The 24,028-nt window shown below is 44.7% G+C and overlaps 1 protein-coding gene across 3 annotated transcripts in view; it reads right to left on the bottom strand.

Moving 5' to 3' along the window:
• Positions 1 to 24,028, bottom strand: part of SH3KBP1 (SH3 domain containing kinase binding protein 1) — a 218,007-nt gene extending 193,979 nt beyond the window's left edge. The window contains exons 1-2 of one of the 3 annotated variants that reach the window (XM_072028785.1): positions 23,498 to 24,028; positions 384 to 541 (exon numbers count right to left, since the gene is read on the bottom strand). In XM_072028785.1, coding sequence (XP_071884886.1) covers positions 384 to 541; positions 23,498 to 23,501 — 162 coding nt within the window. In that variant the 5' untranslated portion in view covers positions 23,502 to 24,028. The remainder of the gene's footprint in view (positions 1 to 383; positions 542 to 23,497) is intronic. The other 2 variants (XM_072028793.1, XM_038172908.2) reach the window with 2 other exon arrangements.

Below are 24,028 nucleotides of genomic sequence, written 5' to 3'. Positions count from 1 at the left end.
TAGAGAAGAAGCATCAACAGCTACAAAGAGAAAATACTGCAAATGCCATGAAAGAGACTGTAGACTAACTGTTCAATTCCTTTTGACATGTGGGTTGTTCTAGAACAATCACTTTGCTCCCAGACAACACAGCCAAATGCAACCACTGAACAGTGCAGACATGCAGGGGTAGCTACTTTTATTTTCAGGATATCGATACTATGCTGTCTTTACAAGAAATCAATCTTTTCTTTCTAACACAGCCTCAGTGGTACATTGTATTGCAATACAATATGGTTTGGGATTTAAGAAATGTTAGGATATCAAGTCCAATAGTTAGTCTGAACAGCATAGTACACAAAACATATACACACAACACGAGAACAGTTCCACTTTGTACTCACTCTTACAAAGTTGTCAGGGAACAAACCTCTTCTGCCTTTGAGCTGTCCTTCCCACCAGCCTCCATCATCCTTCTTGATATTGGTGATTATGTCACCTACAGTGATCGTCAGCTCATCATCATGCTGAGCTTTGTAGTCGAATTCCACGATCGCCTCCACTAAAAGAGAAACACACATATTGCATAATTACTGACTGTCCATTTAAGCTTCCAAGCCTTTAGAAGGAATAAGAAAACAAATCCAAGTATAGATTCACAGCACAAGTAACATATCCACTTTAAGCAAGAGAGCACATTAACTAGGCAACATGTACACTAACATTTCTGTGGATAACTGCTACGTGGGGAGGCCAAAAAAAAGAAAGCATGGGAATGCCCATCACAGCAAAGGACACGAACAGCACACATTTTTTCTTTACTGTTGAAAAGAAATCAATTTGTGCAGCTTCAGCAGTATCTACTCTAGCAGCATTACCAAGTTTAGTTTTATTTCTCGGAAAACGTTTTAGCCTTTGTTTGTGGGACTTGTAAAACGTTTTCTTTCTGAATAGATTCCAGAAGCATTCCAAGCCACTGCACCTACTGTGCTAGATACATCACTACTGACCTAAAGAGATTTTATCAAGACTTTTTTTTCTTGAGTTTCGCTGTTATTTATACAGAAATGCAAAGCTGTGCTGCATGAATATGTTCTCACAGGGTTTCACCAATAGGATAAAAATTTACTTTCACTTGTGATTATGCATCAGAGGATGCGAAGATGAAATACTCCCGCTGCTCTGAGTGTCTGCTAACAAAGAGAGGTGCGTTACAAGCTCACAACCATTACATGGTGTGTCCTTGTCTTTTCCTGGAAGGAGCCTTGAAACCATACACACGACACATTATATACCACAGAGTCACTGTAAAAAATTAGGGAAGTCATCAAGACAGAAAAAAATCCTTTGAAGAATCAAAAATAATGTACCAGGAGCATTCAAGGATGGTAGCAATGGTTATATTTAGTGGTTCATCAAATATTCAGTAGGAGGAGCCTGACTAGTGAGGTAAAGGATAGCCATATTCATAATGCCTTCCTCTTGTTTCCTTCAGTGGAAAACCATGTGCCAGGATGTTCCACCAAACATTTCACACTCCAATCATTGAAACAGTAAAACGAGAGCAATGTGCATCTGCTTTCTACATGAATGACTGTGCTGTGCAAACCCTGCAAGCCCTGGCCATCAAAGAGGCAACGCAGCTCACAAGGCAAAGCTAACTATTGCACCACAGACAGTAAAAAGGTTCTGCCTAAATAACAGAAGCCCCAAGGAGTACACCGAATTAAGCTGACAAGAAAGCAGAGTTATTCCTTTCCACCCCCAAAATGTCACAGAGACAATGGTGAACATCCTCCTTCCTCCCCCAGAGCCTGCAAGTCATAGCTAAAAGAGTGTTCTGACTCGCAACTACACCCCAGGCACGAGGCTACAGCTGATATTTACCTATTGCTTCTTCTATGAAGCCCAGAAACATACTAAAACCACAGACAAGCATCTCGTGATGTTCACAAAAGGTCTGTTAACTACACAATGAAAAGCAAAAGAGAAGAGAGTGGCACAACACAAGACGGCATGCAAATAGGACTTGAAAAATTTACCACTGAAACTTAAGAGACTCAGGCTAGGAGGTGCCTCTGAGGGTCTCTAGTTCAACTTCTTGGTCAAAGCAGAGCTAGCTCTGAGGCCAGACCTGACTGCCCAGGAATTTGTTCACATGGATCCTGAAAATTTCCAAAGACACAAGCCCACCTGCCATGCACGGCTGCGAAGGTCCTGGCTCCATCTCCTTAATAACCTCCCTGAAGGTGTTGTAAGGTTGTTATTAGGACCTCCTAACTCTTCGTCAGGCTTTACAACTGGAGTTTCTTAAGCCTCGGATCCCTCCGCTATTTTGTGCGCCAGTTGTATCACCTGCAGTCTTGTGGAGAGTGCACTGTACTGCCTGCTCTGGTCACTGATAAAGGTATTAAACAGAGCAGGTCCTAGTACAGCTCCTGCTGCTACTCCACTTATCACCAGAACACAGGTACAACACATTTACACTCAGATTGAGGTTGGAAGACACCTCTGCAGATCATCTAGCTCGAATCTCCTGACTCAAAGCAGAGACAACTGGAGCGCAGATTGCTCAGGGCCTTGTGCAGTCAGGCTCTGAGTAATTCCAAGGATGGAAATTGAAGTGTTCAGTCACCTTTAAAGGTAAAAAAATGTTTTTGTATGGTTAAATGGATGTTGCTGTATTTCAATTTATACCCATTGCCTCTTATCCTTTCACTATCTACCACTAAGAGGAGCTGGGCTCCCCTTCTTTACTCTACCACACCAGGTATTCAGACACATTGAGAAGATCTCCCTCAGCCTTCTCTTCTCCAGGCTAACCAGTCCCATCTCCCTCAGACTCTCCTATGCCAGACGCTCCAGTCCACCACTCATCTTCATAGCCCTCTGCTCCAGGATGTCCATGTCTCTCTTGTATGGGAGAACCCAGAACCAGTCACAGCACACTGGGTTTTCTCACCAGAAAGAAGTACCAGAGAAGGGTCACCTCCCTCATCCTGCTGGCAGTGATCTGCCTGGTGCAGCTCTGGAAGCTCTCAGTTTACTTTGCCACAAGGACACCTTGCTGATTTGGGTTATCCTTGGTGCCCACTGGGTCCTACTCACCAAGGCTGCTTTCTGGCCAGGCAGCCCCAGCCCATACTGCTGCATGGGGACATTTCACTCAGGTGTGGGACTTCACATTGCTCTTTGCTCAGGAGGATCCCTCCAATACATACCAGCATGGTTGAAATCCCCCACGAGGGCCGGGGCCTGCTAACATGAGGCTTCTTCCAGCTGCCTGAAGAAGGTCTCACTTACCGCTCTTTCCTGTCTGTAGAGACAGCCACAACAACATCACTCGTGTTGGTCTGTCCTCTAACCATAACCAACAAGCTCTCAGTCCATCACCCGTCTCACAGTAGATCTCCACACATTTCGGCTGCTCTGTTGCTTAAAGGACAGCTCTCCTTCCCCACCTTCCAAGCCTCCCCTTCTCAAAGAGCCTGTACCTACATATTGCAGTGCTCCAGTTGTGCGAACTATCCCACCATATCTCCATGACCTCAGTGAAATCACAGCTCTGCATCGTCATGCAAACATGTCATTCCTCTTATTAGTGCCCCATGCTAGATGCATTAGTGCATCTAGACAGACATTTCAGAGAGGCACCCAGCCATGCTGACTTCCCAGACAGAATATGAGAGCTTTCCCTGCTCTTTGTGTGTGGGGTAGCCCCCCTTCACTCCTGTTTTGTGGGTTACAAGGTCCCTGCTGTTTGCATCACTCCACACATTTGCTTGCTAACGCAGTCCTTCACCTCCTCACAGGATTGTTGGTCATCGTGCCCCTTCCACACCACTAATATTTTAAAGCTCTCCTCATCTGGTTGGCCAGCCTGTTAGCAAAGATGGTTTTGACCTACTTAGGTGGATCCCATCTATTTCAAGCCACCCTCAGTCCTCCAAGAAGGTCCCATGGTCATAAAACCAAAACTGTTGCTGACACCAGCTACAGAACCAATTGCTACCTGCAGGATCCATCCACTTCTTGCCGTATCCTTCCCCCTCACCAACAGGATCAAGGACAAAACCACCCAGGCCCCCAAGCCCTTCACCATCAGCCAGAGCAACACAGACACAACCGACAGTGCAGACCACGACTGGCAGCAGCATTGGTGTCTATGTGGAAGAGCAGCAGAGCGTAGAAGCCTGAGGGCCAGACAGGCCTTGGCAGTCTTTCCACAACATTTTGGACCCCAGCCGCTGGCAAGCAGCAAACCTCCATGGATGACAGTTGAGGTCAGCAGATGGGAGCCTCCACTCCCCACAGCAGGGAATCTCCCCACTGTTATCTCTTGCAGCTTTCTCCTGGTGGCTCAGGCCTAGCCAGGTTGGGTGCTCCCCTGGTCTGAGCACTGCGTCTTCTGGAGAAGACTGTAGAAGTAACACAGTTCTTGATGGTTTAATTTTTTTACAAATTATTTTCTCTCTTTTGTGAAAAGAGAACAAAAAGTAGAACAGGGCTCTTGGCTTGACCCTACAGCTGTTTGGGTAGGCTGGAAGCACTGGAGTTATCTGCTTGCCTGCCTTGCACTAACTCACATACAGACAGCTGTTCGGCCACTTCTGTTTTACTGGAAGTTTAATTAAACAAACAAACAAAAAACCACCCTTTACTATGCAGGCTCTTATATGTCTATGAGTATTTCCACTTCTTAAGAAATGCATATAAATATTTGTAAAAGCTGTCTCCTCTCAGAGGATTTGATTACTGTAACATAAGTGTGTGTGTAAGCTGACAGAGACACATGAGTCACCAAAATGGACCACACAATGACGATGTTTATAGACTCTACAAAGGAAACCAAGAGCATAAGAGCATAGTTTGGAAAGATGAGAAGGAAAGCACACCTAACAAATGTGCAGATTGTGACAAACTGATGGGAAGGTACTCAGGAGATCACTCAAAGTTCTCATTTATCACACTACTGAAGCTTGCAGAGCATATAACAGCCTAAAAGTGCTTCATAATTTATAGGGCCATAAAGTTGCAGTTTTTAAATCAAGCTCATTTTCTAAAGCATGCTTCATGCCAGCTTCTCAAACTGCGTTTTTGAAAAATTTATTCTGCCAGTCAAATTTAATCTTTTTTGTTTCTTTTGAGGTGAAATTTGGTCTTCGTGGAAGCTGGAGTGATACTGGAGGCAATGCTGATCCAGGCAAGATAAGAGAAAAGCTGATCTGAGTTTTGCTACACATCTGCCAGTATATCGTACCTCATTCCTGAAGGGCTGCACTAGGTTGCTCCTCAGGAACTGGACTAACAAAGCATCCCGCTTTGCACGATGATTTATGAGGCAAAGACTGTGGACAGAGAGCTCAAACTAATTTTATTTGTGAACCAACAAAGGCTGGTCTTAGGCCCAGCTCTGCCAAGGTAAACAGCTTGTTATGTTAACAGCCAAAACCCAATCCCTTTTAAGCCAAAAGCAGAATTAAAAATAATAAATGGGGCAGAGAGATCTGGCTTCTCTTTTTGGTGTATTTTTCTTGAACACATCATGCCCCATTATGCCTCCAAGTCCAACCTGCCCCAACTTGCAAACTCCAGCTACAAGACCCCTTTCTGTTGGAAAAAGGCGTTTTTCAAGTTAGGATTCGTTCACCAAATCCAAATGTGCAATCTAATATCAAAAGCTATTAAAGTTATTTTGATTTGAAAAGGGAATAAATGCTCACTCCTATGCCTACACAATCAGCTATTTCCTAACATTACATTACCATCAATCCTGATTGGAATGGAAAAAATCATGAAATGGAATCAAAACTAGTTATTACCAGCTCTGCTGGAGACCTGCACAGACCAATTCATCACTGCGATGTCAGGGACAAATATATACATGTATGTATGTTTGTATTTAATTTAATGCTTAGTGGTTTGGGCTTAAAATAAAAGATTTGTTGATTTTGTTGATAAAGACAAAAGTTTTACTTGGCTCGTTTCCTTGCCACATTTTAAATAACAAGGAAAATCTAATCTCTCAAAACCGACCTAGTCAGAATAAGCATTTTTTTTAAGTAATATCACCAAATTTGAAGAGAGGGATGTCTGAGTTTATGCTACTTTCAATTACGGTACAGTGTCTTTCCAAGCAAGAAATGAATCAAGAACAGAAAGAGAGATTTGCTACCGCACAACAAACCCAACATTATTAAATCAGCTTCTGGTGACATCTGAAGTGTGTAGGCACAATGGAAACGTTATTAATGTCTCTGGCACTATTCCACCCAAGTAACAGCATCCATATGGCAACACCACCTTCCGCAGCAGCGTGGCTTCACACTCAGTTGCCGACCTTAAGCCTAGTGCATGCAGCCAGGCACAGCAGCTGAAGGGTTAAGAGCTCCTCTACTCTGAACGTCTTTCCACTAACTTTCGTTAGCCGCTCGGCTTCAAGTGAACGATAAACACACACGTTGCACTGGCCTACCCCAAAAAAAGCCAGAACTGAAAGCAGACAAACTACCTTCAAGCATTCGACGCTGAAGTTTTAAGTTAACATTCAAAGCCCAGTTCCTCAGAAGACGGTGCCGCAGAGCCTTCCTCTTTTGCATAAACTGTTCAGAAGTAGCAAAGGCAGGAGCAGGAATCATGCCACTCTCACTCTTATGCCACCCTCCAGCAGAAGCCTCTCCAGGAAGGTCTCAGGGACTCCAGAAGGCTTCAACTTCTCTCCCACCCACCATTAATCAACTACCAAAAGCTATTAATCGAGAAGTTTGAATGGGTTTCTTTCTGTTACGTGCCATTTCTCTTGTAAACCAGTTCCAAAGACTCATTTGGTAGCAACTACTTAATAGTTTATCAACATTTTCATTATAAATACATTTTATAACCCATTAACAATCTGGCCATCAGATTCCATCTGCCTCAAAACTTGCTAGACAAGGTCTTACTTCAAATGTGCTGTTCTGTTTGCTAAACCTCAGTATGAGCTGGTGAAAATATTATGCTTTTTAGTGCTTACAGGCTTACTTTTAATAATAATAATAAAAAAAAAGGGTCTTTTTGCTATACAACAGGTTGCAACAAAACTTTAGTAAGATAATAGGAGTCACTACTAAGGGAAAAATCAGTACCTTTTATTACACAAAATGACAAAGTACAATTGACATCCAGAACTCACGTGGGGAAAAAAAGACTAAAAGTACATTACACTCAATAGTGTTGTTCTCCTAACCCACGCCCGGAGAGCCAGATGGCCTGAAGACCAAATGCGACCTATAAAGCCGTTGTTTTCTGGGCTCTAGGAACATCGAGCAGTTGGCAGGACAATCAAATGCAGGATGCTATGGTACAAATGTGCCTGAGGGAGGAGGAGGAGGATAGATTTATGTAAGGCCTGGCAGGATTTATTACGGAGGGCACAGCACTGATTAAGTGGGACTGTGCTGGCATAACCACTGAATGCCCATCTTGGGCTCCAACAGTCCTTCCTGTGCAAAACCATCACAGCTGCTGCAGGCACCACGCTCAGACTTCTCCGTGACGAGGATGATTATTGCTAAATGTTTGTTAACATCTGGGATGGAAGCAGGGTTTGCATGGGGCTCTCCTACCGCAGAACAAAATAATCTGTAGTTTGCAAAGACTCACGCATGCTATAATTCTGGATGAAGGGGACACTGAACAGCTCCTCCGAGGCATCACTCTACAAGAAACAGTTAAATAATAGTAATACCATACCATTAACTTTACAGTTTAAATGTACATGGCGACTGGGAGTTTTACAAAATCTTAAGCTTAGGCTCTTATGTTTTGTAGCGCATTTATGGCAGAAAACAATAAAAAATTTGTACGTGCTTGACAACAAGCAGCCATTGAAGAACCATAATTTTATTGAAAAATCAATTCCAAATTTTGTCCTTTTTTATTTCCTTTTGCAATAGCAATAATAATCTGTGCTGAAACTATTTGTGAGGACTCAACTTCATGAAAAAAAAAAAAGAAAAAAAAAGCTTGAGGAGGAGGAAAAAACAAGATTAGAAGGAAAACCTGCACTATTGAATCTTTCAGTGGTTAAAACCATGTTACTTGATAAACAGCAACTCCTCCGCTAAGGCACAGCTTTCAGTTCACATTATATTTTCATATTTACCCTTTGAGAACAATGGGGGGGAGCTAAAGGTCATAGTCCTAGAATGGCATCTTCCCTGAACCACTCAGCCGCAAGGGGCAGAGCGATCACAGAAGGGAGCCACCCCAGTCGCACTGCACATGGATCTTTCCATGTTACAGGCACCAGTGGCACTTTTCACTAGCTTGTAGAATGGGGAATTAACCGGCTTCCAGTCCAAAAACCCCTTTGCCTTACATGGAGGGCTGGTGTAAGGCAAAAGCAAACCCCAGCCAAAATCTCATTTGGAAGAGTGTGCACTCATGGTTCGGACTGTCCTGGTGTGTCTCTTCTCTGAGCTAAAGCCTCTCCAGCTTACACACAGCCCTAGCTCTCCTCCAGGAAAAGAGGAGAGCTGGCTCTCTGTTTTCAAAGAGGGATGAGTATGCTAGGTTCCAGTTTTTAAGAAAAAACAAACACCAAGTTATTCTGATGGAATGCACTCAGCAGGACAGGAAATACCTTGTATTGTGGTGTTAAGGCAGTTGGTATGACCATAATTCATCCCAAAAGCCGCACATTTACAGTTAGGTAAGTACAGAACAACAGTAAGTCAGTATGTTGGTATTTCTCTCTATATATGTGGGGAGTTTTCACATTAATCTCACCACAATTCTGTGCTAAACAATTTCAGACAGGTCATAAATGTTGTGAATTTATTCAGCTTTTCTTATTTAGGCCTATCACAATAGTTGCATCTCACTGAGCTTATTTCTGTCACACTCGTATCTATGAAACAAAACTTTTCCAGCAACATGTCGAACCACATCTGACCATCAGAGCTACAAGCAAGTAAGGTGTAAGCAAGGAAAGAAACGATCGATGCGGCTGTCCTAAGCGGCAGCTCTCACATCTACGTTTCGAAAGGCTTCCTTATCTTCCTCAGCAGATCTACCAATATGTGTTAGATTAATGGGGCCAAGTCTCCTCAACCTTTTTTAGATAGATTGCACGGATCATTGCTGACATTCAGGTCCCTGGCAGTCTGGGAAGCGCCCACATCACACAAATTAATGTATACTTTCCTACAAAAGAAAGAGGTCCTTCTGCCTTGGACAACAAACTCCTAGCATCCAACTGTTGCCACTGAAAGAGGTTAACTCGTGTCCAGTTCTGGGATCCCCCATACAAAGAAGACAGGGATCTTCTGGAAAGAGTCCAGCGGAGGGCCACAAAGATGATACGGGGCCTGGAGCATCTTCCCTATGAGGAAAGGCTGAGAGACCCGGGTCTGTGCAGCCTGGAGAAGAGAAGACTGAGAGGGGATCTCATCAATGTATATAAATACCTGAGGTGTGGGAGACAGAGGGATTTGGCCAACCTCTTTTCAGTGGTTTGTGGGGACAGGACAAGGGGCAATGGCCACAAGACAGAGCCCAGATGTTCCACACCAACACGTGAAAGAACTTCATGGTGAGGATAACGGAGCACTGGGACAGGCTGCCCAGGGAGGTTGTGGAGTCTCCTTCTCTGGAGATATTCAAGGCCCATCTGGACACCTACCTGGGCAGCCTGCTCTAAGGAACCTGCTTTGGCAGGGGGATAGACCTGATGATCTTTCAAGGTCCCTTCCAACCCCTACAGTTCTGTGATTAACTTTACCTCACCGGTTCTACCAGCGTATTTCTCAGATGCAGCAGGTGCTCCCAGGATACATACAGCATCCACACACAAGCTTACTTTTGATGCACATTGTCATCAACCTTGTGTAATTGAAGTAAACGGTGTTTCTTAGAGGTAAAGCTGTCTTGAGAGTCAGCTCACTTGTTTTAACTTGTTTTTTCACCTCTGATACTAATGAATACAACGAGCCATCCAGAAGAAATGAAGACTGATTAAATTCATAGAAAAACATTTAACATCATCATCTTAACATGAGTTCCTGGCTCCTCCAATATCAATAAAAATAATTCAAAGTCTGCAACGGTTTATACCCATTGTTGGGATCAATAGGAGACGAGAGGAGAATTGTGAGTTAAGCCATGCAAACAGAGACAAATAAGTCCCATTTGACTGAAATTATACGTATGAATAAAAACTTGTTAGCAATGCTACTCATGGTGTCTAAATCACATTTCTCAGATAATTGAAACGCTAGGAAAGACATCATTTACTTCTTCAGAACAAAAAGAGGATAGACTACTCCACTTACATAAACATAGCTAGAACTATATACAAAATTACCATTTAGCTAAATTCATGAGAATTTCTACTGAATGAATGTGCCAACATAAGAAGGATAGAAAAGTTGATGACATGAAAACAACTGCTGTTTAAGATTATTAAAAAATACTAGTCCAGTGTAACTGTCCTGTGATTCTGGGCCCGTAGCTGCCTGGATGTGTGTAAATGCCGATGGATAAGCACTGAGGTGGAAGGTCAAATAAAAAAAAAAAAAAAACTTACTAGAAAGCCAGGAAAAAATACCTTTTCAGTCATTTGATGTAGCATCATTTAACTCTCAGGAACATGAGAAGAGGTTGTGGTCAACAGATTGTTCAGTCTTCACATTGTGTACTGCATAAATTTCAATTGTTAAGATTTCAGAACTTCTGCGACAGCAATATTTATCCAGTCTCATTAAAACCAGACTACAAGCACGTGTGCAATGAGGAATATGATCTCAGATGAGCTTGGATCGTTTCACTACAGAAGCCTAAGCTGTTACTGTTGTTACCCATCTTTGCCAACAGCAGCCAAGCCTTCTGCACAGGAGGAGGATGGGAAGAATACAACGTACTCCTCTGCATCTTATCCACGTTTGCCTGAAGTAGTGATAAAGATGGGTTTAGATTAAGTGACCAGAGTGTAAAGTGGTGCACAAATACATCCTGTTGTGGTATTTCTGCTGTTGGAGGTGAACATTTCTGCAGGAAGAGATTGCTGGCAGCAACGGTTTGATACAACCCAAATCCTTGGACCGTGTTACAGCCCTTCACTATGTAACGCCAGCTGCAAACACTGTCTCAAAATATTTTCAAAGGTATGTGGTTCTCCCTCAGTTTCATGGAATTCTACTATTTTTAAGGCAGCAGTTGCGAAATATTTATCCCAGCAGCAGCTCTTGTGATTAGACCTGTAAAATATTAAGATTACAAACCAGTGACATGTTTTAACTGACACATTATAAACTGTCACAGAGAGATGTATTGCACAACACTGAGGACCTGGATTTGATGTAGAAGAGAAATAAACAGAAGCTTTTTTCCCTTTTAACCCTCTTTTACGTAAATCCAAGTACTTCAGTCTACAGAACTTAGCATTCAGAGAAAGGCCAGGCCGTGTATGTGACTCCTCAACAGTTTCATAATTTATAAGCCATATGAAAGGACACTTACTCGAGTCCCTCCACATACAAGACAGTCAGGTATTACAAGAGCTATGAAAGCTGTGCGTGTGTGTGTGCTGGGGCTCATATCTCTAAGTACAGATCTCTCAGACCACGGGTAATTTGCATCTCACCACTATGGTCCAATACAAGGTTTACATGCTAGTACTAAACCATCTCCACTAACCTTTATATTATACTGAAACAGCTGACCAAAAAAAATCTAAGGTGTTAAAAAATAACCAATCAAACAAAAAATCTGACTTGCTCACTTATGTGAGTGACAATGAAAGGCATCGTAGTTGTCTGGACGTGCAGGGATGGGATCAGGAGAGCCAAGGCACAAATGGAGTTGAGCTTGGCAAGGGATGCAAAAAATAACAAGTCCTTGGTGACAGGAAAAAGGGAAACACCACTCCCATTCTTAAAAAGGGTAGAAAACAAGACCTGAGGAACTACAGACTTGTGAGCCTCACCTCTCTGCCTGGGAAGATCATAGAATAGATCCTCCTGGAAGCAATGTCAAGGCACATGCAGGACAAGGAGGTGATCCAAGACAGCCAGCAGGGCTTCACCACGGGAAAATCATGTCTGACCAATCTGGTGACCGTCTGTGATGGAGGCAAGGCCTTTGACATGGTCCCACATGACATTCTGGTCTCCACATTGGAGAGAGATGGATTTGATGGGTGGACCATCCAGTGGATAAGGAACTGGCTTGATGGCTGCACACATGGAGTGGTGGCCAATGGCTCCATGTCCAGGTGGAGCCAGTGATGAGTGGTGTACCTCAGTGGTTTGTCTTGGGATTGGTGCTTTTCAATACCTTCATCACTGGCACAGATGATGGGATCGAGGGCACCCTCAGCAAGTTTGCAGATGACTCCAGCTGAGCGGTGCAGCTGATAGAGCAGAAGGAAGGAATGACATCCAAAGGGACCTGGACAGGCTGGAGAAGTGGGCCCATGTGAGCCTAATGAGGTTCAACAAGGCCAAGCGCAACGTGCTGCACCTGGGTCAGGGTAATCCCAGACACAAGGACAGGCTGGGGGAAGAACTCACTGAGAGCAGCCCTGCTGAGAAGGACCTGGGGGTTCTGGTGGACAATAAGGTTGACATGAGCCAGCAGTGAGCACTTGCAGCCCAGGATGCAGTTGGCTGAATGAAGCCGAATGCCTTGCATATAAGGATTCACAAGTTTCAGATGATTCTTGGGCAAATAAACCTAACTTTCATATCAGATAACATGTGTTGACTCTGTGCTTTCAAATTTCAATTTTAGAATTCAGGATGCAAATCCGAAGAAGTAAGTTTTAGATGGTACTGCTAATGCCTCTGTTTTCTCAGCTCAAATCAGTACCGGCAGGTAATTTCTGCTGAATGTCACAGTGAGTGTAATTCACAAACTAGCTTATTTTTTCTTCTCTCCTGAATTAAAATGTTCCCACATCACAGCCATTAACTCCTCTGTTTTGCTTCAGTGGTGCTTTGCAAAATCCCATGCATCGATTGTGCCTGAGTGAGTAAGCACTTCCATTAAAAATTAATTTTCTCACAGAGAAAAATCTCTGAATTTTGAGCAAGGCAAATTCTTCCAGAAAGCAGATCTTATGCTTCTTGTAAAAGACAACTCCCCGGGTCTCTTATAAAAGCAGGTTAAAGCACTCAAGAAGTCTCCTTCACCTGAAGAAACAGTCGCTATTAATTCTAAGAGATCTCCTTGAGCTTGAGAAGTATCGTGAAGGAAGGCAAGCTTATGACTAGCATAAGTCCCCAAAGAGCAGATATTACATAGAGCTCCTCCTTAGAAAAACAATCCTGAAAGCAAAAATTGATGCAAGCCAAACAAGTACATCTGAAAGCTTGTCATCTACTTTCATCGTGAGCAGGAACAGCTTGTGACCTGCTGACAGCATTGCTCCGACAGGGAATTTAAGCCACAGCGTGCTGGTTGAACACGAATGCTCAGCGGAGCTGAGTATGGACGGAAAGCACAAACAATAGCCAGCATTTAGGCAGAAGAGCCTGTCGCCGCGCCCAGGACGATGGGACAAAGCGGAGAAAGCCGCAGGATGGAGCTCTGTGGAACTGGAGTAAACACAAACAGAGGCAACAAACCTATTGTCTGACAAGCAACTGCTCTGCTGGCAACCTCCTCCTCCCATCCGCCACCAGTTACCAGCACTGGTACTGTCTGGAATAAAACAAAGCACGCTGTCAAGGAAGCTACAACAAGAGGTCTACTCAAGACGAGTAAAACCTCCCTGAATGCTGGCACCGAATCCTTCCATAGCACCCAGGAGGCAGCAGGCAGCTTACAGCCATGCCACCAAGAGAACGTGAGCAGACAGAGATAGCACTGAGTATTACCTACCTTAACCACTTCTTTTAAGGCTAGCAGAAAAGTCTACTTCTCTTCTACTTCATCTATGTAAAAGGTTCCCGAGTTCCTCCCATTTGAAGAATCGCTCGTGACCTTCCCTGGTTTGCAATGAGCCAAGCTCTTGGAGCTAAGGAAACTGGACACTAAAGCCAACGCTAAACTTCAGAGGATCTAAAGCAGCAAAGAGCACTTCTTGTGTTTCACATCTCTTTGCCCTGTAAGGTTGCACTGACTTCAACTCCTTGCTTTTGCTTTTTGAGTAAGACGTTGCCAGACTCAAACAGACAGGAACCGAAATTCTGTTTAAAAGAGCAACACCCTGCTCTTAAGTTCTCCAAACTCAGACATTCAGGACTTCAACACTTGGCTTTGCCGATTTCTATGACACGTTCTTCTCCACACACCACAAAAGCACAATGCTTACCTTAGCTTACTTAATCCCTCTGAATCAGTATCAAAAAGGTGGCTGGCAAACACAGTGTGCAACAGGAACCACAGAGTTCACCTTCCAGGGGACCATTTCTGCCTCTGAAGAAACTCAGTGGACTGCAGCAACAGTCCCAACACATAGCCAGGCCCTCTCCTTCCCGATAAGGTATGAACAGGAAACCAGCTGAAGGTTGCTTGTCTTCCTAATTCAGAAATAAGATTAGTACAATTACCTGCATTTCACAACTAATAGTCATCAGACTTCTGTAGGATCTTTGCATCTTAATATGGGGAGTTTTAAGATTATGCAGGTATTTAGGGAAGTTTCCTAAAAAGAGAAGTAGTGCACTCGAAAGGGAGATGAATTTGAAGGAAGAGGGTATGAAAAGATGAGGGAGCATCAGCTACCTGAAAAGAAGATAATGGATGAAGAGCATCTTTCCTGAGAAACAGGTGGGGAACAGGGAAGCAGATTTATTAAAAATGTATTTTAAAAATTTACAAAGCAGCATAAATGCACTTCTGGAAGTGATGGGAAGAGGAGAAACTGCTTTCTGACAGAATGAGGTGAAGGAGCGACAAACTCACGGGAGGAAGTTTCTTATGCAGAAAACTCAATTACACTGCGGAGGAGCAGGCATTAAAATCTCTCTCACAACGCCAAAATCAGTGCAGACAGCTTTGAATTGGCAGGTAGTAGTTCATCATGAACTAGACGGCATCTTTGTTAACCATTTATCTTAATCTGCCATGAACCACCGTCAGTTGAGGTGTCAGCTAATCAAAAGCTAATTTATAGGTGCTTCGCACACAAAAATTGGAGTCTTCTAAATAAGCAGCACGCTTAATGCAAATCAAAGCGAGCGGTTCTGAAATGCTGCAGGAGTGACAAAAGAAAAGAGCATTGGAGTTGACCCGGGTGGTTAGAGTAGAACTGACAAAGCAATTCAGCTGGTTTTAAGTGCAGGTAGATGGGGAAAGATGTGATGAATGAAATGATCTGCACTTACAAGGGAGGTAGTAAAGTTTCAAAGAAAACAGGGATTGCCCGTTTGGCAAGAGATCATTTGCCAGAGTGGCCGCCAACAGCAGCTGTCTGGGCAGATGAATATTATAAAAAAATGTAACTGGTGAAGACAGCAACAGTAGCACTAAGAGTCCTGCCTAGCCCAAAGGTTGTTTCTTGCAGCTGGAAGAGCTGATCCTACCCCTCCAAATTAGACCCTTCAACAGTACTTCTTTTTCTCTGCCACACAAGGATCAAGTTCAATCTTTCAGCAGCACCAAGCCAAGCGTGGAAGCAGGCACAGAAAGTACTTTTTTCCTGCTGCATTACGACCTCCTGTCAATAAACCAGCAGTTAACTAAACTGGGTAAACTTTACCCCAAAATCCCTGAATTAAATACATGCTGCCCCTATGAAGTTGAAGCAGTTCTGTACAGAAAGCACTGCTCAGTGCAACCAGCAAGACTCCCCAGTGGGTGCAAAAAGAAGGAAGCTGCTGAGGAGCTGGTGTGATGTGTAAGCTAAGCAGCTAAAGTCCTCAGAAAGTTTGAGTTCAGTGTCACTTGAAAAATGACCTGTTATCAACAAAAGCAATGACAAAGAGCAGGGTTCCAACATTAAAAACAGCGCAACTAGCTGTGAAATCAAAAATTAGTATCACACTAAAATTAGTGACTGAGCTAATTCATTGATCGACTCGGGATAGCAAATCACTTAGAAACTTAAAACATAACCAAAATTACGGGTTACCTGTTTCATTAAACAAAACCACAACAAAAGCACAGAAATGCGTCAAAACCATTGGACTCTACTAGTCAGAGCCAGTGAAATATTTTGACATTGAAACTGAATTGCTTGCAGCCTGAACCAACCCTGGATTCCAAGGTTCCATACTGATGAACCTTTTCTTTCCCACAATCAACCTCAATATACAGGTGTAAGGAAGCAAAGTTTCCAAGCTGCCAAGTTGGTGCTCTCAACAAACGTTGGCAGCTTTGTTTTCTTGGGGAAAAGAATACAGTGTGTTCCAGCCTATAAATAAAAATATATGCATATTTAATGTCAGGAGTGCTCACAAACGTACAGACAACTTCATCTGTCATCTTCTGTACTCTTCTGGAAGTGGAATTTAAAATATCATTACTCCGGCAGTGAAGTCACACACGTTTCTTGCTAGCAGGCAGCCTCTGCACTTCAGATGAGAGAACTGGTGCAATTTTTTCTCCAGTTAGTAGGACCATTTCCTGCCTGAAGTGCTGGTGCTCACTCCCAGGTGGTCAGAGAGATCTGTCAACACAAACTGCTTTATCATGCACTCAAGGTGAGGCTTCCCAAGCCGAGCTTTGACTAGAGGGCATCACTTTCTGTACACGTTTATCCCTCCCCTCCTTTTGCCCAGTCATTTAAAGGCCGATGGGAGCAAAGCTAGGTTCTTCTTCAGTTTTGTGGGGTTTGGGCTTTTGTTTTGCTGTTTGTTTTGTTTTGGCAGGTAGCATCTGAGGGCTTTTGTTTTGTTTTGGAGGGGGGGTGTTTATTGTTTTAATCTGCTATCTAAGCAGGGAAGTTGGACATTTCTACTCCACAAGCACTGGTTCTCCAATCTTGCTGGAACAGAGCACCCAGATCAGCAGGAAATTAACATGGCCCTGCCTAGAGTGAGAGGTCCTGATGGGGTATTCCTCCATAAAACTGTTGATGATCACCAGGACACATTCACAAGAAATAGCCGACAAAAATAAAAGTATCCAGGAAATCAATCTTCACCCATAAAGCCTTCAAATCCTTGTTTATAAATCATCATCACCGCTCTTCTGAAACAAGTCAGTAATCCTTACGTTTGGAAACAATGATACCAGAAAGGTTTTTTCATCTTGTCATGATAAAATCCTAAACTAAAGGCATATTTTTCTGAGTGCACTTCACTATTGCTGGTGTGCTCTCGTACACCGGGAAGCAGACAGATGAGCATCAGCAGCTCCGGGAGACCTCACGGAGAGAGCAGCAGTAATGAGAAAAACACTGAAAAATTAAGCTGTTTCACTGCTACTCAGTTTTATATCCGTCACCAGGACAGCAAATTTGCAGTGCTGCAGAAGCCTATCACCGAAAAAAAAGAAATCTCCTGCCAAGATAGCAGAGGATTAAAAATGCTTCTCTCCAGCGGTGAGGATGAATCAGCAACCACAGATAGATGACATATTCGATTTAAACCCGAGATGAGGGCTTTCAATGAATGGTTTCACATTTGGCTCCAAAATGCAAAGTTCTGGACGTGAGCGGTAATATTCTAATACTTCTGCTTTTATAGATGCAGCTATGTGGAAAGGCAGAGGCTCAGGCTGACACCGGTACGTTGACACAGCACAGAAAAGCACCAGCAGTTGTGCTGCCCCCCAAGACCTCCTTCCCACCAAACCAAACCAAACCAGCAGAGCAGCCTGATATTCTTTCTGTATGCGTCTGGTTTGAGATCTCATTATCCATAATAGCCAACAAGTTGCTCTGTAAATTAACACGCAATTTCCTGGAAACTGCGAGAAGAGGACACAATGTGTTGCAGGGATTTTTATTTTCCTGTTTTTTAAAAAAGGCAGGTCACAAACTCACTTATTACAAATTTCTTGTGGGACACAAACCGCTTAATTTTTAGAGAAGAGTGGGGTGGCCACTGAAAGGCAATTAAATATGGACAGGTCAAGTCGTGCCTTGACTTGTAACACATGCAACCAATCCCTGTGGACATTTTTGAAAAAGCGTTGGTCCCCAGGGCAGCTGCACACCAGCGCTGCCTTCGGTCTCCTTATAAATGAGCAGACTTACGTTGGGTCTGGTGTGAGCCAGTTTCAATCATCAGGAGCGATTAAGCTGCACGGGATGAAAGAGCAAGGAAGAAATAAAGACACGCCGAAACTTTTTCCTTCTCTGCAACGCTTTGAATGAAACTCAATGACAGAGCTCAAAATGCACCTCTTTACGCTGACCCTGGAGATTAATTAGAGGCTAGGGATATTTTCCACGTGTAACTGCTCAGCTTTCCATATTGCATTATCCTCGGTGCTAGAGAGGATTCTTTCAGCACAGACGCAATTTCTGACCCACGGCTCTAGACCAGTCTTCATCCCAAAACAAGAGCACAGATTCTCAGTGGCACCCACACCGGAACACAAACTGCTTCCAGAGTGAGAACAAAGCCACCCTTTCCCCCTCCACCCCTCACCACGCAGGACACTCCTTCCTCTAAGGCAAAACCAGGAACAAAGCACGGCTGAACACCTCGACAGTCATCTTGCCCTGGAGCTTTTAAGTAGGCATTACCATGGCACTCTCCAGATTTGGTTTCCACTGATGCTTCTCACTTAGCAGTAATAAAAAAAGGGGGAAAAGCCAACTCCATTTGCAGATACAATCCATGGCTGCTGACCTGCAGCATTGAATATTCTCTCACACGTAGGGACTTACAGCTTTTGTCGTGTTTCCTCTCCCTGTGAAGCAGACTGTCAGCAATTACTTCTACATTAGCTGAATTACTGAATCTTGATACTCACCTCGCCTCTCACTCCCCTCCCCCTAATATATTCTTCCATCATTCCTCAGCGTGCAGAATGTAGATATGCCCTACAGCTACCTCCTGCTTTTGCATCCAGGGAAAACATCCGCTCTTTGGTCCAGGATTTTCTACACTGTGATTTTAATAATTAAAAAAAAAAAAAAAAGGGGTAAGAACCACACAAAAATCCACCATAATTTCTGAAGAGTTTGCTCTGTAACAGCGGTGTCAGAGGCCAAACAGACACCATCTCTGTGGCTGTTTGCTCTCCTTTGATCCCATCAGGGCTAACCTGCTTTCAGCACTTGGGTGACCTCTAACATTTCAGAGCTGGAATTTCAGCTGCTCCTTTCACATCCCCGGTCTCTCCTCTCTCCTCCCAGCGCACGCATCCCTTCCCTTCAAGTGGGGAAGGAGCCAACGCATTATCTGCAAGGTCAGTGCTGATCTGCTACATGAATTCTGACACGCTGCTGCTAGAATGATTACCAGCCAGCAGCATTCTCAAAAACATACCCTATAACATGCAGTGAGCAGCAACTGCAAAAGAAGAAGTCTGAATAACATTAAATTCTATATATTGTATTCTGTTTAAACAGAAACATGCACGCGCTCAGCATCAATAGCAAAGTAAGTCTGCTTATCAAGAAAGTGTGCTAATTTTAGCATACATTTCCTTATACCTGGGCAGAAAACCATGAGTTTTCTAATAGCTTTGCCATAATTCTCTGCATACGCATCTTTCATTAACAACAAGAGGAACAAGAATTGTGCTCTTTTAAGAAACTGGAACTATCTGAAGTACGCTCCCCTTTATCGCTCTTTCTGATCTAAAAGCAACACTTATTAAGAATAACTACGATGGCGACTCTGCAAAAAGACAAGCTACTTGAAAGGGGCAAGCAGAAGAGATACCAGCGTACATAAAAGCCTGTAAAATCCGAAATTATTTCCATAATCCTCCCCATACACATACATGTATATGGATTTTATATTCCTTGATTTCACAGCCCTATCTCGATCCTTTCAGAAGGCAGTCCCGAGAAGCTTTTATGACTTAAAAGCCATAGTCTCTTGATTTCTAGGGTAAAAAAAAAAAAAAGCTTTATGCCAGCAATTTTTGTACGAAATTTCATGCAGGTTACTAAAAATATTTTATCAGTTCATGAAAACCCCACTTGAACTCTGACCCTGAAGACATTCACAGGCAGTATAAATGTTGTAACCAAACAACTGAAAATCCCATCTTGAGCAGCTCCAAAGCAACAGCACTGTCAGAAACGAACCTACCACCACCAAAAAAAGAATTAAAATGAGTGACATCCCATACCAGGGGAAGAATAGAGACTTTCTACAGGTTGAATAAGGCTTTCATACAACATTTCCCATAGAAAGCCTTTTAAGAGCTGCTTACAACCTCATTAATAAAAGCCTCAAAGTGAAAGAAAAAAAAAAACTCATGCTAATCATCTTCCATGTGATTTTTCCTTGTTCAGCTGGAATTGTTCAATTGTTCTCCAGGATGACGCTACTGAATGACACATGCCACTCCTAGTGAGAAACGTCTCATAGCCATTTTGCTGAAAGGCTCCAAAAGCTCCAACGTCTTGAAGAGGAAGCTGAGAACTTGCTGAGGAGCAGTGAAGAACCACGGACACACCTCCCACCTCCTGCGAGCCACTTAACACAAATTCTGCCGAGCTCAAGCCTCAAAAATGCTTCGTCCTACCCAGGACTGCGGAGTTGTTGGAGTTACCAGCTGAACTCCCCGTGCTCCCCTCGCAGCGAGCTTTCTCCAGGACGCACCACAGGGCCGGGAGCAAGTTTTATTGCAAGAGCAGCTCTTGCTTGCTGGAGGTCAGCGTGGCCCCCCACACAGGAAATGTGCTCAGAGTGCTCCCTCTATTGATGCTTCGATAAGAGAGAGGGAGAAAGAGGAAGTGGCCTGTCTACAGCGTGAAAAGAAGCAGAGGGGAACAATATGCCATGGTAGCGGGTTATGAGGAAAGCAGGGCAGAACTTGAGGGCAGGGGAGAGAGGAGAATTTGGAGAGGAGCAAAACAGAATTAGGAAGAGATTTACAACTGGAACAGGTGTTGTGACTAGTATGGATTAGTCAGGCTCTCAAACAGATCCGTTTTTTTCCCATTACGTTATTTTTTGGTGTAACATTCCTGTGCTGTGTACAGACTAGCTGTGGTATTTCACAGCAAAGCATCTTTCTCAACCACAGCGTCAATCCACGCGCACAGTTCGTAATGTAACTGGTTCAAAGGGCGCAAGGCTGTCTGGGGCTAAACCTCTAACCATGGTAACTTCACACAAACAAAAGCAACCTATCCTCTCTTACCTCCTCCTGGAGAAAAAAAACTTTAAAAATACCTTGAAAAATATTAAAAGAAGCAATGCTAACAAAAAGAAAAAAAAACTCACAAAAGCTACAAGGTGAACCCTTCAGAAGTTTGATGATGACAGTGATCTGTAACCTGGTGTTTGCACAAGCACTCTGATGAAGGCTTCAGCTCAGTCCCACGGCTGTGTCATTGCACAGGACCCACAGCCCACAGAGTGCACGAAGCTGGCTCAAAAACGAGCAAAGACAGCACAGCAGAAAGAAGGATCTTTGTTCACTGCAGGGGTTGGAAGGTATGTCTCGACTGACACCAGGAGCTGCACATCAGCTGTTGGGTGAGGTCGCCAGCTGAACACTGCTTTCTGCAATCATATTGTACCCTTATGTTGTCTAAATTTAATAAGTAGAATGTTTCAAACCCTTTTTTTCCCTGTGTAACTACCATACCTTGCTCTTACTTTGTTTTCCGGATCTCCAGCTTCAGGAGGGCAGTCTGATACACAAGCATGCAAAGCTCTTGCAAATGGGACTGAGGAGTTTCCTAACCACGTGTAATTCTTATAAACAAACAAACAAAAACCCCACAAGTGCATCCCCACAAAACACCACCTCTTCAATTCTCAGATATTTAAGGAAGGGGACTGAGCATGCTTCACTGTAGCCACAATTACTTTTAACATCTTTATCCTGACCCTCTTTTAAGTTTCAGGAACAACCTCCATTAATTCACTCAGCTCTCCTCTGACAAGCCCATTCCAAATGGGAATTCATTTACATTCAGATATTCCAACTATAATGTCGTTAGAGAGCTCATGAAACATCAGTAAATCTATATTTCTTCTAAGGCTCGGGGTACGTGCTGCAAAAAAGCTTGGGGCCATACACTGAACTTTAATATATACATGAGTAATGTACACATCTATACACATACACAGGCTTGGAGTAACAGCAATATGCAGTGCCACACAGAAAATATAAATGATTTAAATGTGAGGCATGCAAGTAATTTAAAAACAAAAGATTAGGAATCTCAGTAGTGCCCTACGTATAAAGAATTCACCTATTCGTTTCCACATCTAAATATCCTTGAAAAAATGCAAACAATGCTAAAAATGTTTTTAATAAAACTCTGTTTTCACTTGGTAGCTCCTAGAAAGCCTTCACTTTCCTGCTACTCATATCTTTGCTTCCTCATGCAATTTTTCCCTTCGTTTTTTTAAGCTACGAGACTCACGCTCTGCAGATAGGAACAATGCAAGGCTACCTTCTCGCCTCTCTGTTTCTGTGAGGAGAGCTCTGGCTGAATTACACTGAGTTGGGAAAGTCATCAGCGAAACGAGCTCTAAAGAAGCCAGATGTGTAGAAGAAGCCAGATGTGTAGGATCCTGGCCTGTCTGTGGGGGAGAGAGGAAGAGGGGAATAAGGAAAGAAAGACGGCCTGCACTGTGAAGTTCAAGAAGCTTTCGAGGGCTCTAGCAATGCAAGTTACTATGCTGCTACTTTATCACTTTTCCTAATCTTTTGTACCATGAAGATTAAGACAGAAAGGTAATATTTGCACTATGGATTAAGGAGCAATCTGAAGAGCCTTCCTGCGTCACCATACGAAGCTAAGAAGCAAAAAACATGCCCCGGGAGGGCAGGAAAGCAAAAACGGTACGGCAAAACTTGATGTCCTGTGACACACCGTACTGAGGAGAGATTTCTCCCCATCCCTCAGCCGCAACCAGCCAGCTGGCCGTGCCCAAAGCCCTGCCACAGCTCGGAGCAGCGCTACCTCAACCCTGACAGAGCCTTGGACGTGCACCCAGCTAACTGTGGCGGTCTCAGCCCTGGTGGTGGCTGGGCTGGATGGGGCTGCGTGTGCCCGGGTGCCCCTCAGCCTGGCCCCAGCACCCTGTGGGGGTCGATAAGGAAAAAGCAGCGCCCTGCAGGTGCACCTCGCGGCGTGGGGGGGGGGCAGCGGTGGGGCTGACCTCCCCCAGGCAGGCACGGAGAGGGGATCAGTCCCCAAAACGTGTCAGCAGGTCGGGCTGTAAGATGTCCGCCCACACCCTTCACACCCAGCCCTTCCCCGCCGCTGCCCAGGTAGCGGCCGCTGCCCGCCCCGGGCGGCGCCGCCTCACGCAGCCCGCGGGAGCCACCTCACGGGCAGCGCCCGCCGGCACCCGCCCAGCCCCAAAACCCCAACCCCAACACCCCAACCCCAACACCCCAACCCACCCCGAGCAGCCAGCCCGGGGAGGGCAGGGGGAGAAGTTGGGAGCCATGAGGCGGGCGGGGGCAGCTCCTGTCCCCGACACGGACTCACCCATTGATGTGGAGCCGGGCAGCGCCGGAGGCAGGCCGAAAGTTTGGGGCGGCGGAAAGGGGAAGAGGCGGCTGCTGGTGGTGGTGGTGGCGGTGGTGGCGGTGCTGCTGCTGCTGCTGACAGCGCGGCCCCCTCCCTGCTCGCCCGCAGCTCAGCGCCCGCCGCAGCCGGGCTGCCTGCCGCGTCCCGCCGCCCTCGGCATGCGTGTTGGCGGGGAGGGCGGGCAAGCAAAAAAAAATAAAATAAAAATAAATAAAAATAAAATAAAAATAAAACGAAACGAGGAGAGAGAGAGCGAAACGGGCTCAGCCCTTCAGCCACCTGGGCTCCCCCGCTGCCGGGCGGAGCGAGGCGGGGACAGAGCGCGGCCGAGCCCGGGCGCCTGCTGGGGAGCCGCGGGGGTGGGCGGCTCGCCCGGGGGGGCTCTGCCCGCTGCTGCCGGTGCCGGGGGGGCTCGGTACAGCCCGGTACAGCCCGGTACGGCTCGGCACGGCTCTGCACGGCTCGGCTGGGCTGCGGGAAGTGTCGCGA

This window comes from Anas platyrhynchos, chromosome 1 (genome assembly GCF_047663525.1).
Source record: "Anas platyrhynchos isolate ZD024472 breed Pekin duck chromosome 1, IASCAAS_PekinDuck_T2T, whole genome shotgun sequence".
NCBI lineage: Eukaryota > Metazoa > Chordata > Aves > Anseriformes > Anatidae > Anas > Anas platyrhynchos.
Note: the sequence above shows the minus strand (reverse complement) of the source record. Positions and strands in the feature narration are given on the sequence as shown.